Below are 14,495 nucleotides of genomic sequence, written 5' to 3'. Positions count from 1 at the left end.
GCGGTTTGCAATACACTGAGGCGACGAATGTCATGGGATACCTGCTAATATCGCGCCTAACCCCATTTGTCGCAGCATAGACCAGAAACTCGATGTCACATGGACTTAACTAGCCATATATTGAGCCATATTGCCTCTATAGCCGTCCATAACTGCGGAAGTGTTGCCGGTGCAGGGCTTTATGCACGAACTGACATGTTATTACGTTCCATAAACGGTCGCTGGGACTGATGTCGGACGATCTACGTGGCCAAACCAATCGCTCTAACTGTCCAGAATGTTCTTCAACCCAATTGGGAATAATTGTGGCCTGGGTACATGACGCAGCGTCATCCACAAAAATTCCATCCTCGTTTGGGATCATGACATCCATGAATGGCTACAAATGCTCTCCAAGAAGCCGAACTTCCACAGGAGTCAGTCCATTCCATGTAAACACAGCTCACACTAGTATGGACCCACCACAAGGTTTCATAATGTCTTGTTGACAACTTGGTTCCTTGGCTTCGTAGAGTCTGAGCCAAACTCAAAGCGTACCATTAGCTCTTACGAACAGATATCGGAATTCATCTGACCAGGTTATAGTTTTCCAGGCGTCTAGGGTCTAACCGATGTTCTCCCGAGCCAAGGTGAGCCGCTGCTGGCGACGTCGTGCTGTTAGCAAAGATACTCGCGTCGCTCGTCTGCAACCATAGCCAGTTAACGCCAGATTTCACCGCACTTGTAAGTAGGCTGTTTAGGTTTTTATGTTGGTAACGCCACGTAGCTCTCAGTACGAAAATCACTGACTGTGCTGTGGGCAGTCTGTGGCTATTCGCATTGTTGAATATTTGCTATTGTGGAGTTGGGCAGTTGGATGTGAACAGCACGTAGCGTTGCGCAGTTGGAGGTGAGCAGCTAGCAGTGGTGGATGTGGGAAGAGAGATGGCAGAATTTTGAGAGCGGACGATCTGGACGTGTCCCGCCAGAAAAAGGAAATTTGTAAGACTGGATGTCATGAACTAATATATATTACGACTTTTGAACATTATTAAGGTAAATACATTGATTCTTCTCTGTCAAAATCTTTCATTTGCTGACTATGAAGTAGTTAGTGCCTTCCGTAGTTAGATCTTTTATTTAGCTGGCAGTATTGGCGCTCGCTATATTGCAGTAGTTCGGGTAACGAAGATTTTTGTGAGGTAAGTGATTCATGAAAGGTATAGGTTATTGTTAGTCAGGGCCATTCTTTTGTAGGGATTATTGAAAGTCAGATTGCGTTGCGCTAAAGAATACATTGTGTGTCAGTTTCCTGTTGATCAGAATAAGTAAAGAGAGAAATGTCTGACTACGTTCAATTTTGCTGAGCTGTCTGAAAATCAAATAACGTAAGGGGTTTACCAGCACAGTAATTTATAATTTTGCAAAGGGGTCGTTTCACACTCAACCCGATTACGTCCCACATTGATTTCTGCTGTTGTTTCACGCACTATTGCTTGTATGTTAGCACAGACAACTCCACGGAAATGCCGCTGCACTCGTTCATTGAGTTTACGCCACTACTTAGCCCGTGGTGGGACGTAATGGCGGAAATGTGGTGTTCCCGGCACAGTCTTGACTCAGTGGATCTCGAAATATTGAATCCGCTAACGATCACCGAAAGGTAATGTCCCGTGCGTCTAGCTCCCAACTACCATTCCACTTTCAAGGGCTGTTAATTTCCGTCGTCCGGCCATCATCACGGCGGAAACCTTTTCACATGAATCACCTGAGTGCAAACGGCAACTCCGCCGATGCTCTGCCTTTTCCTACCTTGTGTACGCGATACTATTACCGTCTCTCTGTGTACCGGGTGACCAAAAAGTAAGTATAAATTTGAAAACTTAATACACCACGAAATAATGCAGATAGAGAGGTAAAAATTGACACACATGTTTGTAATGACATCGGATTTTATTAGAACAAAAAAGAAACAAAATTCACAAAATTTCCAACAGATGGCGCTGGACAGAAAAACGTCAGTGACTGCGCACAACAATCGTGTATAAAAGGAGCTGTAATGAGAGAGAGAATCAGATGCGGCAGCAATCGCAGCATTTTAACGTTAACTGAAAAAGCGCTTTTAGTGAAGCTGTATTATCAAAACGGGGAATGTGCTAGTTCAGCGTTACGATCCTATCGCCATAGGAAGGGGATTCGAAAGGGTAAGCGTCCGTTGACAAATGCAGCTGTGGCGAGAATGATTTCGAAGTTCGAAGCCACGGGTTGTTTAGACGATAGACCCCGTAGTGGCCGACCGAGCACAAGGTGTAATGCTGCTGAGACAGTTCAGGAAGAAATGAAGACTGTAGCGGGTTCGTCTATGCACTGGAACGTCAACGCTCGTGCAGTCGCACGTCGCACCGGCATTCCATAAAGTACTGTTTGGTTGGCACTTAGGCGTACCCACTGATGCTATCCGTACAAAATAAATCGGCATGATGAACTTTTACCTGACGAATTAGTGAAGCAGAGGGCATTTGCGGTGTCGGCGTTTCAAAAGATGGCGGAAGATGACGATCGGTTGAGTAACGTATTGTGGACCGACGAAGCTCATTTCGCGCTCCGACGGTCTGTCAACGCCCACAACTGCAGAATTTGGGCTACCGAAAATCCTAGAACTGTCGTGAAAACTCCACTGCATGCCGAGAAAGTCACAGTATGGGTTGTATTTACCACATCTACCGTAATCGGGCCTTTTTTCTTCGAGGAAATGTGTGATTCTGGTTTTGTGACTGCTACCGTGACGGGTGAGAGGTACGCTGATAGTTACAGGATCGCATCATCCCCAGCCAGGCTGATAAACACCTGCTGGAACGTACGATGTTTATGAGGGTGGTGCTCCACTCCATATTGCTAGACATGTGAAACACCTCTTGCTTGCGTCGTTTGGAGATGATCGTGTGATCAGCTGCCACTTTCGTCATACTTGGCTTTCCAGGTCCCCAGACCTCAGTCCGTGCGATTATTGGCTTTGCGTTTACCTGAAGTCGCAATTGTATCGTGATCGACCGACATCTCTAGGGATGATGAAAGACAATATCCGACGCCAATGCCTCACCATAACTCCGGACATGCTTTACAGTGCTGTTCACAGCCTTATTCCTCGACTACAGCTATTGTTGAGGAATGATGGTGGTCATATTGAGCATTTCCTGTAAAGAACATCATCTTTGCTTTGTCTTACTTTGTTATGCTAATTATTGCTATTCTGATCAGATGAAGCACCATCTGTCGGACACTTTTTGAACGTTTGTATTTCTTTGGTTCTAATAAAACCCCATATCATTCCAAGCATGTGTGTCAATTTGTACCTCTCTATCTACATTATTCCGTGATTTATTCAGTTTTCAAATTTATACTGACTTTTTGATCACCCGGTATATATCACTATCCCATGATATTTGCCACCTCAGTGTACGTAAAATGTGCTTCAATGAAGCAGAATTACGACGTCTGTAATCTATAAACACACTATTATTTTCAATATAATCAATTCAGGATCTGCTAAGGATAATTTTTTCAATGAAAAATTCGGCAGCGTGGCTTCAGGAGACGCTTCAGAGCGGGGAACGCAGCATGTCTTACAATGCTACATGGACACAAACCTTAACTAGTGGCTAAATTCAATGTTGGTGCTGTACGGGTAAAAGCGCCGGCGGTGTCGCGTGCTACAGACCCGCCAGATTAGCAGAGAGCGCTAATGCGATGGTTCCTGGACTCGGGTAAGCGCGTAGGCCCCGGTTCCAATCCGCTCGGCGGATTAACGAAGACGGTCGGGTGCCAGCCAGCCCGGATGTAGTTTTTAGGTGGTTTTCCACACACCCCCTAGGTGAATACCAGGCTGGTCCCGACATTCCGCCTCAGTTTAAATTGGCCCTGAGCACTATGGGACTTAACTGCTGTGGTCATCAGTCCACTAGAACTTAGAACTATTTAAACCTAACTAACCTAAGGACATCACACACATCCATGACCGAGGCAGGATTCGAACCTGCGACCGTAGCGGTCGCCAGCTTCCAGACTGTAGCGCCTAGAACCGCTCGGCCACCCCGGCCGGCTCCGCCTCAGTTACACGGCTCGCAGACATTTGAACACTTTTTCAGTATTACATGGATTACACTAGTGCAGACAGTTGAGGTACGCTAATTCCGTCCCGGGGGGTACGGGGTGGTGGCAGGAAGAACATCCCGCCACCCCTTACACTAACATTGCAAAATCCGATTAACCATGCCGACCCTGCCACACTGAAGGAGCGAAAGAGAGAAAGGAAGGTGTCGCGTGCTACACACCTGTGTCACCGGCAGCCGAAGCAGTTGCGCACGGAGCGCACGCACGAGCGGATCTTGTGGACGACCTCCTCCTGCATGAGGTTGAAGCACATGGCGATGAGCGCCATGCCGAGCATCAGGTACATGCTGCAGAAGATGAAGCTCAGCTCGATGCCCTCGCTGTAGATCTTGTCGCCGGGCACGATGTCGCCGAAGCCGATGGTGCTCAGGCTGATGAAGCAGAAGTACGAGCCGTCCAGGAAGTCCCACGACTCCCACTCCGAGAAGAGGAAGGCGCCCCCGCACACGTACCTGCAACACGGCGGCGCCGCTTCAGCCACGACCACCTGTCTGACGAAATCATTAGTAAAATTTTGTGTTTGTGTGTGTGTGTGTGTGTGGGACTAGGCTCTGAACGACAGTCAGCCCCTTACTAAAGTAAGCTGAAATGTATGTAGCTATAATATCTAAAAAAATTCTAAATCGTTTCAAAAAAATAAAAGATACACGAAAGTCTTATCTAAAAAGAAGCTGAACTGTCCCAATATCTTCCACGTTGACACTCAAAGTCACACAACCAGGCAACTTTTAAGGGAGGTAGGACGTCAGACGGGCCGACTTGGAGCAGGAGAGGCACCACAGGACATTTTAATTTCCACTGTCTATACTTTTACAAATAAATTCATAAAACTTTGTCAGCATGACCAGGAAGCATTCAGAATTCACACTCATAGCAGTGGAAGTTCGAAAACACAACGAAGTAATTTTTTTTACACGTGAAATTTCATCATTTTTTTCCACTTACTAATGGCAGCATTTGTTGCTATAGGTACAATTTTCTTCATACGTAAGAGAGATGGGTCGATTAATTTTTCGCAGCATACAAACCATACATATAGGTGTATGAAACTCTACAGTTTTCCAAATCTATTAAAAACTGTGGTAAAAAGTTAGATAATTAACTACAAAATTTGTGTTTTTTCTAAACATGAAGTTTAAAATACAACAGATCATTTCTTTTTTCATGAAATAAATAAATTCTAGAGTTTCATACACCTGTAAGTATGGTATGTATGATATGCAAAATTCATGGAAGAATCTCTCTAACTTATGGAGAAAAGTGTACCTATAGCAACAAATGCAGCCATTAGTAAGTGAAAAAATGATAAAATTTCACACATAAAAAAATTGTTTTGTTATGTTTTCGAACTTCCACTGCAATGAGTGTGAATCCTGAATACTTCCTGGTTATGCTGACAAAGTTTTTGAATTTATTTGTAAGAGTAGACACTGTAAATTAAAATGTCCTGCGATGCCTCTCCTGCTCCAAGTCGGCCCGTTTGACGTCATACACCCCCCTTAAGGCGTTGCAAATTCGGTGAAACGTTATCTTCTTCATCATTTTGTTCTTCTCCTTCTTCTTCTTCTTCTTCTTCTTCCTCTTTGCCCTGTTTGCACTGTTTCTCTACGGGGCAGCAGTAAATACACGGGTTTTAGCAATGACGAGGCAGTTGCTGGCCAAGATGTCCTTTCTGACTGCACCACTCCAGATGGAATCTGTGTACCCCAACTGCCTGCGTCTAACCTGAATCGCGTGTGCAAGTGACAGAAGCATCTCAAAATTTTTTGTAACGTATATCTTTGGACCTTTTGAGAAAAGAGAAGCACTTGGATGAATATCAAAGGCTAAGATGGAAACCCAGTTCTAAGCAAAGAAGGGATAGCAGAAAGGTGGAAGGAGTATATAGTCTATACAAGGGCGATGTTCTTAATGACAATATTACAGAAATGGAAGAGAATGTAGATGAAGTTGAAATAGGAGATATGGTAATGCGTGAAGAGTTGGACAAAGCACTGAAAGACCTGAGTTGGAACAAGGCGCCAGAAGTAGACAACATTTCATTGGAACTACTGACGGCCTTGGGAGAGCAAGCCCGGCAAAACTCTACCATCTGGTGACAAGATGTATAAGACAGGCGAAATATCCTAAGACTTCCAGAAGAATATAATAATTCCAATCCCAAAGAATGCAGGTGTTGACACATGTGAAAATTACCGAACTATTAGTTTAATAAGTCACAGCTGAAAAATACTAACGCGAATTCTTTACAGACGAATGGAGAAACTGGTAGAAGCCGACCTCGGGGAAGATCAGTTTGGATTCCGCAGATATGTTGGAACACGTGAGGCAATACTGACCCTACGACTTATCTTAGAAAATAGATTAAGGAAGGGCAAACCTACATTTCTAGCAATTGTAGACTGAGAGAAAGCTTTTGATAATGTTTATTGGAATACTCTCTTTCAAATTCTGAAGGTGGCAGGGGTAAAATACAGGGAGCGGAAGGCTATTTACAATTTGTACAGAAACCAGATGGCAGTTACAAGAGTCGAGGGGCATGAAAGGGAAGCAGTGGTTGGGAAGGGAGTGAGACAGGGTTGTAGCCTCTCCCCGATGTTATTCAATCTGTATATTGAGCAAGCAGTAAAGGAAACAAAAGAAAAATTCGGAGTAGGTATTAAAATCCATGGAGAAGAAATAAAAACTTTGAGGTTCGCCGATAACATTGTAATTCTGTCAGAGACAGCAAAGGCCTTGGAAGAGCAGCTGAACGGAATGGATAGTGTCTTGAAAGGAAGATATAAGATGAACATCAACAAAAGCAAAACGAGGATAATGGAATGTAATCGAATTAAGTCGGGTGACGTTGCGGGAATTAGATTAGGAAATGAGACGCTTAAAGTCATAAATGAGTTTTGCTGTTTGGGGAGCAAAATAACTGATAATAGTCGAAGTAGAAAGGATATAAAATGTAGACTGGCAATGGTAAAGAAAGAGTTTCTGAAGAAGAGAAATTTGTTAACATCGAGTATTGATTTAGGCGTCAGAACGTCGTTTCTGAAAGTATTTGTGTGGAGTGTAGCCATGTATGGAAGTGAAACATGGACGATAAATAGTTTAGACAAGATGAGAATGGAAGCTTTCGAAATGCCGTGCTACAGAAGAACGCTGAAGATTAGATGGGTAGATGAAATTACCAATGAGGAAGTATTGAATAGAATTCGAGAGAAGAGGAGTTTGTGGCACAACTTGACTAGTAGAAGGGATCGGTTGGTAGGGCATATTCTGAGACATCAAGGGATCACCAATTTTGGAGGGAAGCGTTGAGGGTAAAAATAGTAGAGGGAGCAGTAGAGCAGTAGAGATGAATACACTAAACAGATTCAGAAGGATGTAGGTTGCAATAGGTACTGGGAGATGAAGAAGCTTGCACAGGATAGAGTAGCATGGAGAGCTGCATCAAACCAGTCTCTGGACTGAAGACCACAACAACAACAACGTATATCTGAGGCGAGACATGATTAAAAACATTATATTCGCCTAATAGGTTGTAGGAAACCGACTAGAAGCCACGTCCAGATTTGTGGGCTCACCAGTCCTCGTTTACAGAGAGGTGTATTCGATCAGGTGGATGCTCGGTTCCCCGAATCCCAGAAACGGCACGGTAATGTGCTTGCTTTTCCGGATGCATGTCAAACGTTCTATTACGAAGGTGTGATTAAAAGTAATGGCTCTACCTTTTTATGTCAAAACTCTTAAATCTTTTTAAATAAAAGAAATGTTTTTAACGTTCTACGTCTTTATTCTGTACGTTTTCATATTTCTTCCCGAAATATTCAATCAGGGAACCATCACATTTCTCCCAACGAGAGACCAGTGTTTTGATACCGTCCATGTAGAACGTTTCACTTCGTTCATGAATAAATTACCTCAGCTCCGCTTGCATCGCTTCATCATATCAAAGTGAAGTCCTCGCAGATATTAATTTATTTACGAAATATCTGAGCTCTCTCACACGCGTTGAGTTTAGAACCACCGTTTGCTTCATTATCGGCACGAACAACTCAGCGTCGCCCATTACTCATGTCGATACAATCATCACCTTACTCAGTTTTGATTCTTCTATGCATTTCAGTTGGAGGAACGTTTTCTGCAGTTACAATCTCGATTACAGCACGCTGTTTCTCACGCACCGGCCTATTTACGTTACGCACCGCCATGTTACACGCTCCAATTCGCTGCTCTCTAGTGACAGAAGGTTGCAACTTGCGTCAGCGAAGCGTGAAATTTGACGAGTAATATCCATGGCATTTAATACCTCAGCCGATATTGAGAACACAATAAAAAAAATCGGAGGCTTTAGTTTACAGCATGCTCTCGTAAAACACAGATAATACAAGAAGGCAGTTGAAACAACGATACAAGGATATGTGGCTGCTTGATCACTCATTAAAAAAAGAATGAGCTAGCCATTCTGAAAATTAACACATTAAAAAGTCGTAAATAATTTAGTGGGCAAGTCGGATATTTCACAGAATCTTAAAATCCGTGTCACATTGATCATCTAAAATAGAGGGCACATTAGCGGGTAATCTAATCTCCCTAGATAAATTAATCTTTGTTTTCTTGTCTGAAAGACAGACAGGTTCACTCAAAAGGTGCCGCACTGTAATATGTACACCACAGTCGCCACATGTTTCACGTTCCTCTCGCTGGAGAAATAAACCATGTGTCTTAGAGCTGTGTCCTATGAGAAAACGAATGGGAAGAGCTCATCCAGAATATGATTTTTACTCTGCAGCGGAGAGTACTCTGATATGAAACTTCTTGGCAGATAAAAACTGTGTGCCGAACCGAGAATCGAAATCACGACCTTTGCCTTTCGCGGGCAAGTGGTCTATCAACTGAGCTACCCAAGCACGACTCACGCCATCTCCTCGCAGCTTTACTTTCGCCAGTACCTCATCTCCTACCTTACAAACTTTACAGAAGAGATCTTGTCTACTGCGTGTCTGGAAGGAGGTCCGTTAAAATGGCATTGTTGGCTACTAGCTGCATCATGCTCTCTGACACTCCCATCCATTGTTCTTCACATCTGCACAAGATTCTTTATCTCCTCAGCGACGCCATAGCATCTAGGGGGATGGAAAACTAAACTATATGATTATCATAACACGTCTCCTCAGCTAGAAGCCTTGTAGAGTGCAAAAGTCACTTAAGATATCGGAACGAATGAGGAAATAGCAGTTTGAACACTCCCTGTCTCCTCCGGTGCCCTCAAGATCGGTTATAAGGGCATCGTAAGAGACGGTGATTTCCAGAGATTCTCCACACTTGCTGGAAAGATCCTCTACTCTCTGATGACGTGGTCGTCAATCGTGTTTGCTGAAGAGTCAGTACTAACAATGTAGGGCGGCACCTCAAGCCGATTTCATTATTAACTGGTAACCCACATATGTTAGTACGACATGAGATCGTAACACACTAGCTACAGTAAGAGCGAAGTGCTGATCGTAGAAATATTGTAGCATTCGAAACACTTCATGTCGACTGTTATCGGTTTGAGATTGCTGCCACACTCAGCGACCCTAACATTGTAACATTGTAGTTGTCTAAATACATTTTGTTGTGTTGCCTGCGTGACTGTATGGTTAATTGATTAACAATAGTAACTGTATACACATTTAAATGCATTATGCAAAATGAGATACGACTACAGAAGGTAACTAATGGTTTTAATGTAATTTTTGTACAGGTCATAGCGTACTATTATTTATTTATTTATTTATTTATCTATGGGCTACGTTTACAGAACTTCCTTCGCTTTCTAAAGTTCTCTTCCTTCCTCTTTCGCCAGTACTTCTTTATCCGTTGGCTTACTCGTGTACGTTGTTCTTCCGAGAATGTTCTTCCTCGTTTTCTCCTCGAAGAAATCCTTCACCTCCGTAACCTTTTTCCTAAGGATCTGCGTGTTCAAAATTTCTCCTGCCGTGATGCCGCATTTTTCTACATATTAGTCTACTTCTTTCACCCTTCCTGTTCTCCAGGAAGAGATGAATCTGGTTGGCGAGCCTCTCTGATTCCATTCCTTTAATATGTCCATAGAAAGACTTTCTTCATTGTGGTGGTGATATTTTCAAATCGATGATACAGTTCTTGATTTGATCTTAGGCGGTACGTAAATTCATTAGATATTTTTCTGAGCCCAAGAAATTACAATAGCGTTAATTTACTTTCATATTTCTTGCTACAAATATGTACCACATTTTAAGAGAGCCGTCTCTATAATGCGTATTCACAAATTCATGTTACGCCTGTTCGAAATTTTTACCATAGCAGGTGATCGGTATGATAGCACACACCCGTGAGTTGTCGATACTACAAGACGAACAATGAAACATTCCTCCTCTCACATCCACTAACCTGGCAGTGGTCATGCTACTTTTCCCTCTACGCCTGAGATAAGCGACCTACTTTACTTAGCTCACAGTCAACTACACCAATGCCGTTTTTTTTCTTTTACTGAACAGGAAGGCTACATTGTTAAGAAGCTCTTAAGGTTAGATGACTTACGGCATTCGGGAGCTGACGTAGTCACTACATGCATATTACTCGCATTATAAAATAAGTCTGAGAACCGGGGGCCATACGAATCCTTGACACAGAACGTGTTCTGCCCGCGTACCGCAGTTTGACAAGCACTACTCTAGTGGGTCGCATCTACAAGTGTCCACTCTGCTCCTTGGAAGAAAGGACGAAAATCACATTAAAAACAAATCGGTACGAGGAATCTGAGGCCTGTCGTTGCTGCTTTCAGCAGACTCACCCCACCATGATGGCCAGGCAGAGGGTGACGGGCACGGTGACGGACTGCGGGTCGTAGCTGGACGTGCTGCTGGTGGAGTCCTCGTCAGCGGAGTCGTCGAGGTCCTCGTCGGCCTCCGGGTCGGAGACGACACCGTCTTCGGAGAAGGCGCCGCCGCCGTCGAGGTCACGCAGGCCGCCCATGCCCATCCCCAGGTCTGCCTCCGTTCCCAGGGGTCGCTGGCCCAACGAACGGCGCATCGGGGGCGCCCGGCGCTCCATCTGGAACTCCTGGAAGGACGCTGGAGCCGATGACGACCTCTGCGCAACAGAGAAACGCATCAGGCGTAACCCAGTTCTGAGCATATTAAACTCGTGATCGTATAGGAACACAAGTCGATAAAATTACAAACTATTTTAATAAACGTTTTTGGAACAGTGATCAAAATTTTTTAAAATTTTTCTTTTTAAAATTCGTTCTTGATCACACCACGTATCTTACAAGACCATGGGTGACCGGTTTCGGTCATATCACATGACCATCATCAGACCCATGGCATCCTTCGAAGATGGTACTTGGAGCACTCTTCTGAGATGCTGTGACATCAAGCTGAGAAGAGTGCCCCAACTATCATCTTCTAAGGATGCCATGGGTCTGATGATGGTCATTTGTTATGACCGAAACCGGTCACCTATGGTCTTGTAAGATACGTGGTGTGATAAAGACTGAATTTGAAAAAGAAAAATTTTACAAACTGTTTCCAGAATCAGGAAATCGCTGGCGTAGTTACAGGAAATAATTAGTTTCCAAACAATAGCACGAAGAATGAAACTACAACTTCAGACATTAGCACCTTGCCATCCGTTATTTGTCCACTCATTTTTGGATCTGAAAAGACGTAAAGGCTTTATTCAAATTCCTATTATCTCTACAGCATCACCACGAGCACAACGAAAGGTAATGAGAAGAAAAGTCTTGTCATCATCGAACGTAGTGTATCGCTTATAAAAAATGTCGAGGTGAGCTCCTTCTAGCAGTAATGTGATTAAACGTGGCAACCACACAAGACATTCTTAAATTTCATTACATAAGATGAAGTTTGCAATCCATAAAAGATAAATAAAATTTCTTGAATGTCAGATTTTAAATTCCAAGGTGCTATATGAGATGTGATGATGATAATAAATTAGATGGAAAACATGTACAAATTTCAAACGATATGTGATACTATCAGTGGAACATTTAACTGCAAGATCATAAAACATAATAAAATGAAATATATAGAAACTATGAGGATACCATAAATGTAGTGTGTAGTTGAGAGGTGCATAAATAAAAAGAAAGATAACAGAAAAATACATACAGCAGGCATAAAATACTTGAGGGGAAATAGATTGCGAAACAAGTGTCCAAAGTCGTTTGCCTTGATATGGGCATGAAAGTGAATATAGCTATAGTTTGAGAAACTCCCTAATAGAATGGAACATGAAGATGTTCAGCACTTCAACCGAAAAAGGTGAATATAAACTTCATGAAGATGGGCCAGGCGTATGCAGAAAGAATGTGACGAAAGTATACCCGGCGGCGATGAGTACGTGCCTTTTCAGATAGAATTGACGTATGTAATTCTTATCGTGCGGATGCCAGAAAAGTGCTGATGCGTCTTTTACCAAATGTCTTGAGAGCTTGTGAAGACCTTGCAATCATTTTTTAGTGCGATACATAATACGAAGCAAGTCACCCCTGTCGCCGTCTCTTAGAAGGATTAGTTGACAGCTACATAAATTAGGGTGATCATAATTACTGCGTTTGGTGCACAGTGTCGTGTACGTATGAGGACAGTCGGCTATATCAGATCTCGCATCTTTGTAGTCGCATAACTTCTCAGACTCGCCTCTTAGGAATCATGCAAATATAAGAAGCAAAAGCGAAATGGATACAGGGAATATGTGAAGGAATAGAAAAACAAATGATCGAAAATAAATAGAAAATAAAGGAAAGTTTATGAAGATACATTAAAGGCCTCTACGAGAAGAAGGAACTGTCTGCCATAATGATAGAAAATGAAGATGGTGCCAATTTCAAACACATCGGGATCCATTATTACACGTACAGTTTCATAGAGCTTTGAAAAACTTTAACTTCGACTGCAGACGTACCATCGATTTTGAGGCAGAATATCATCCACACAATCACCAAGATAGGGGAGGTAGCTATGAAGTTTTAAGTGTCACCTATAAAAAATGAAGTTAATCAAATGTTTATGTGTGTTTATTTGTGAGCATACCTGGTACACACTGAAAACTCCATGCGAGAGTATCATCACTAGAAGAGCCAAAACCAGAGGGTAAATATTGGCTGTAATTCGTTTTCGGCAGCAGGAAAATAGTATAACTATCTTTGGGAGTCTATACTGTCCTTACATAACTACAGTTTTTCCCTGCTGCCGAAAGAGAATTACTACACGATGTTATGAACTGGCTGTGGTTTTGGTTTTCTATTTTTTGATAGGGGAGTCTCTTAGATAGAAGTGGATCGGCATGCTGTCTATGTGGCGTGGAGAGGGAGAGTGGGGAGGGAGAGCTGGGGAATCCACGACAACTGTACATGCCATTCTTCATTGGAAACAGACTTGCTGCTACTATGAGTTATCAAATATTGACTCATTCCTTGTATTGTCTTCCTCTTTTTTCATATGAGGAAACCATTTGGTGAGGACAATTTGCAGAATTGATGTAAATACATCTGCGCCGCAACGTTGTCTATGATAATGATAGAAGCCGAAGAAACGAAATAAAATTTATGCCGCCACTTGGATCTGAACCCAGGTTTCCTTGCTTACCAACAGGTCTATAGATCACTTACACCTGGGGTATAAGCAGGATTTCCCCATTATATCCAACGCTGAGATGCTATTCCAATACCGTAGAGCCTTGGAAATAGTGACTATTTAAGAAGGGGAAAATAAACTGAAGATGTGGATGGAAGTTTGCGTTAGGGAGGGCACAGGACAAGAGTAGTTACTTAGACTGCTACTGCGGTATAATGGCTAGCACACTTGACTATTAAACAGGGAGCTCTGGGTTCAAATCCCGCCTCTGGCACAAAATTTAATTCGTTTCTTCAGCATATATCACTATCGTAAATTTGCAGAAAGCAGACGAGTCGATTCTGGAGGTGGAACCTTCACCAATCAGACAAGTTTTGTAGCAGAGATAGCGACTGCAGAATTATTTTGAGATTTCGAATTAACAAGGGAGGAACACGTGTTGAGCCTTCACAATATCAAAATTATATACTGTCGGAAAAGTGACACTTCTAAAGTCATAGTCGGCAAAAAGAACATAAATAAGGGTAGGAGTAACTCGTTTGAGCCAGACCTCAAGAGGCGCTGACCGAGGATGGATCTGTAAGGGATGTCTGTTGCGCGTCACTGACGCAATAATCTTTTAGGTTGGTCATCTGATGTTAGCAAAGTTTAAATACGAATAGTCGCATAGGAAGTCACTTTCATTGGTGTTTCAAAATTATATTTTTGAATGTGACAACATCTACAGAT

The 14,495-nt window shown here is 42.8% G+C and overlaps 1 protein-coding gene across 1 annotated transcript in view; it reads right to left on the bottom strand.

Annotated features, from left to right (window-relative positions):
• Positions 1 to 14,495, bottom strand: part of LOC126267937 (TWiK family of potassium channels protein 18-like) — a 359,878-nt gene that overhangs the window by 85,731 nt on the left and 259,652 nt on the right. The window contains exons 4-5 of the mRNA XM_049973248.1: positions 10,958 to 11,256; positions 4,311 to 4,601 (exon numbers count right to left, since the gene is read on the bottom strand). Of these exons, the coding sequence (XP_049829205.1) occupies positions 4,316 to 4,601; positions 10,958 to 11,256 (585 nt within the window). The 3' untranslated portion in view covers positions 4,311 to 4,315. The remainder of the gene's footprint in view (positions 1 to 4,310; positions 4,602 to 10,957; positions 11,257 to 14,495) is intronic.

This window comes from Schistocerca gregaria, chromosome 4 (assembly GCF_023897955.1).
Source record: "Schistocerca gregaria isolate iqSchGreg1 chromosome 4, iqSchGreg1.2, whole genome shotgun sequence".
Taxonomy (NCBI): Eukaryota; Metazoa; Arthropoda; class Insecta; order Orthoptera; family Acrididae; genus Schistocerca; species Schistocerca gregaria.
This window is presented reverse-complemented; position numbering and strand designations above follow the sequence as displayed.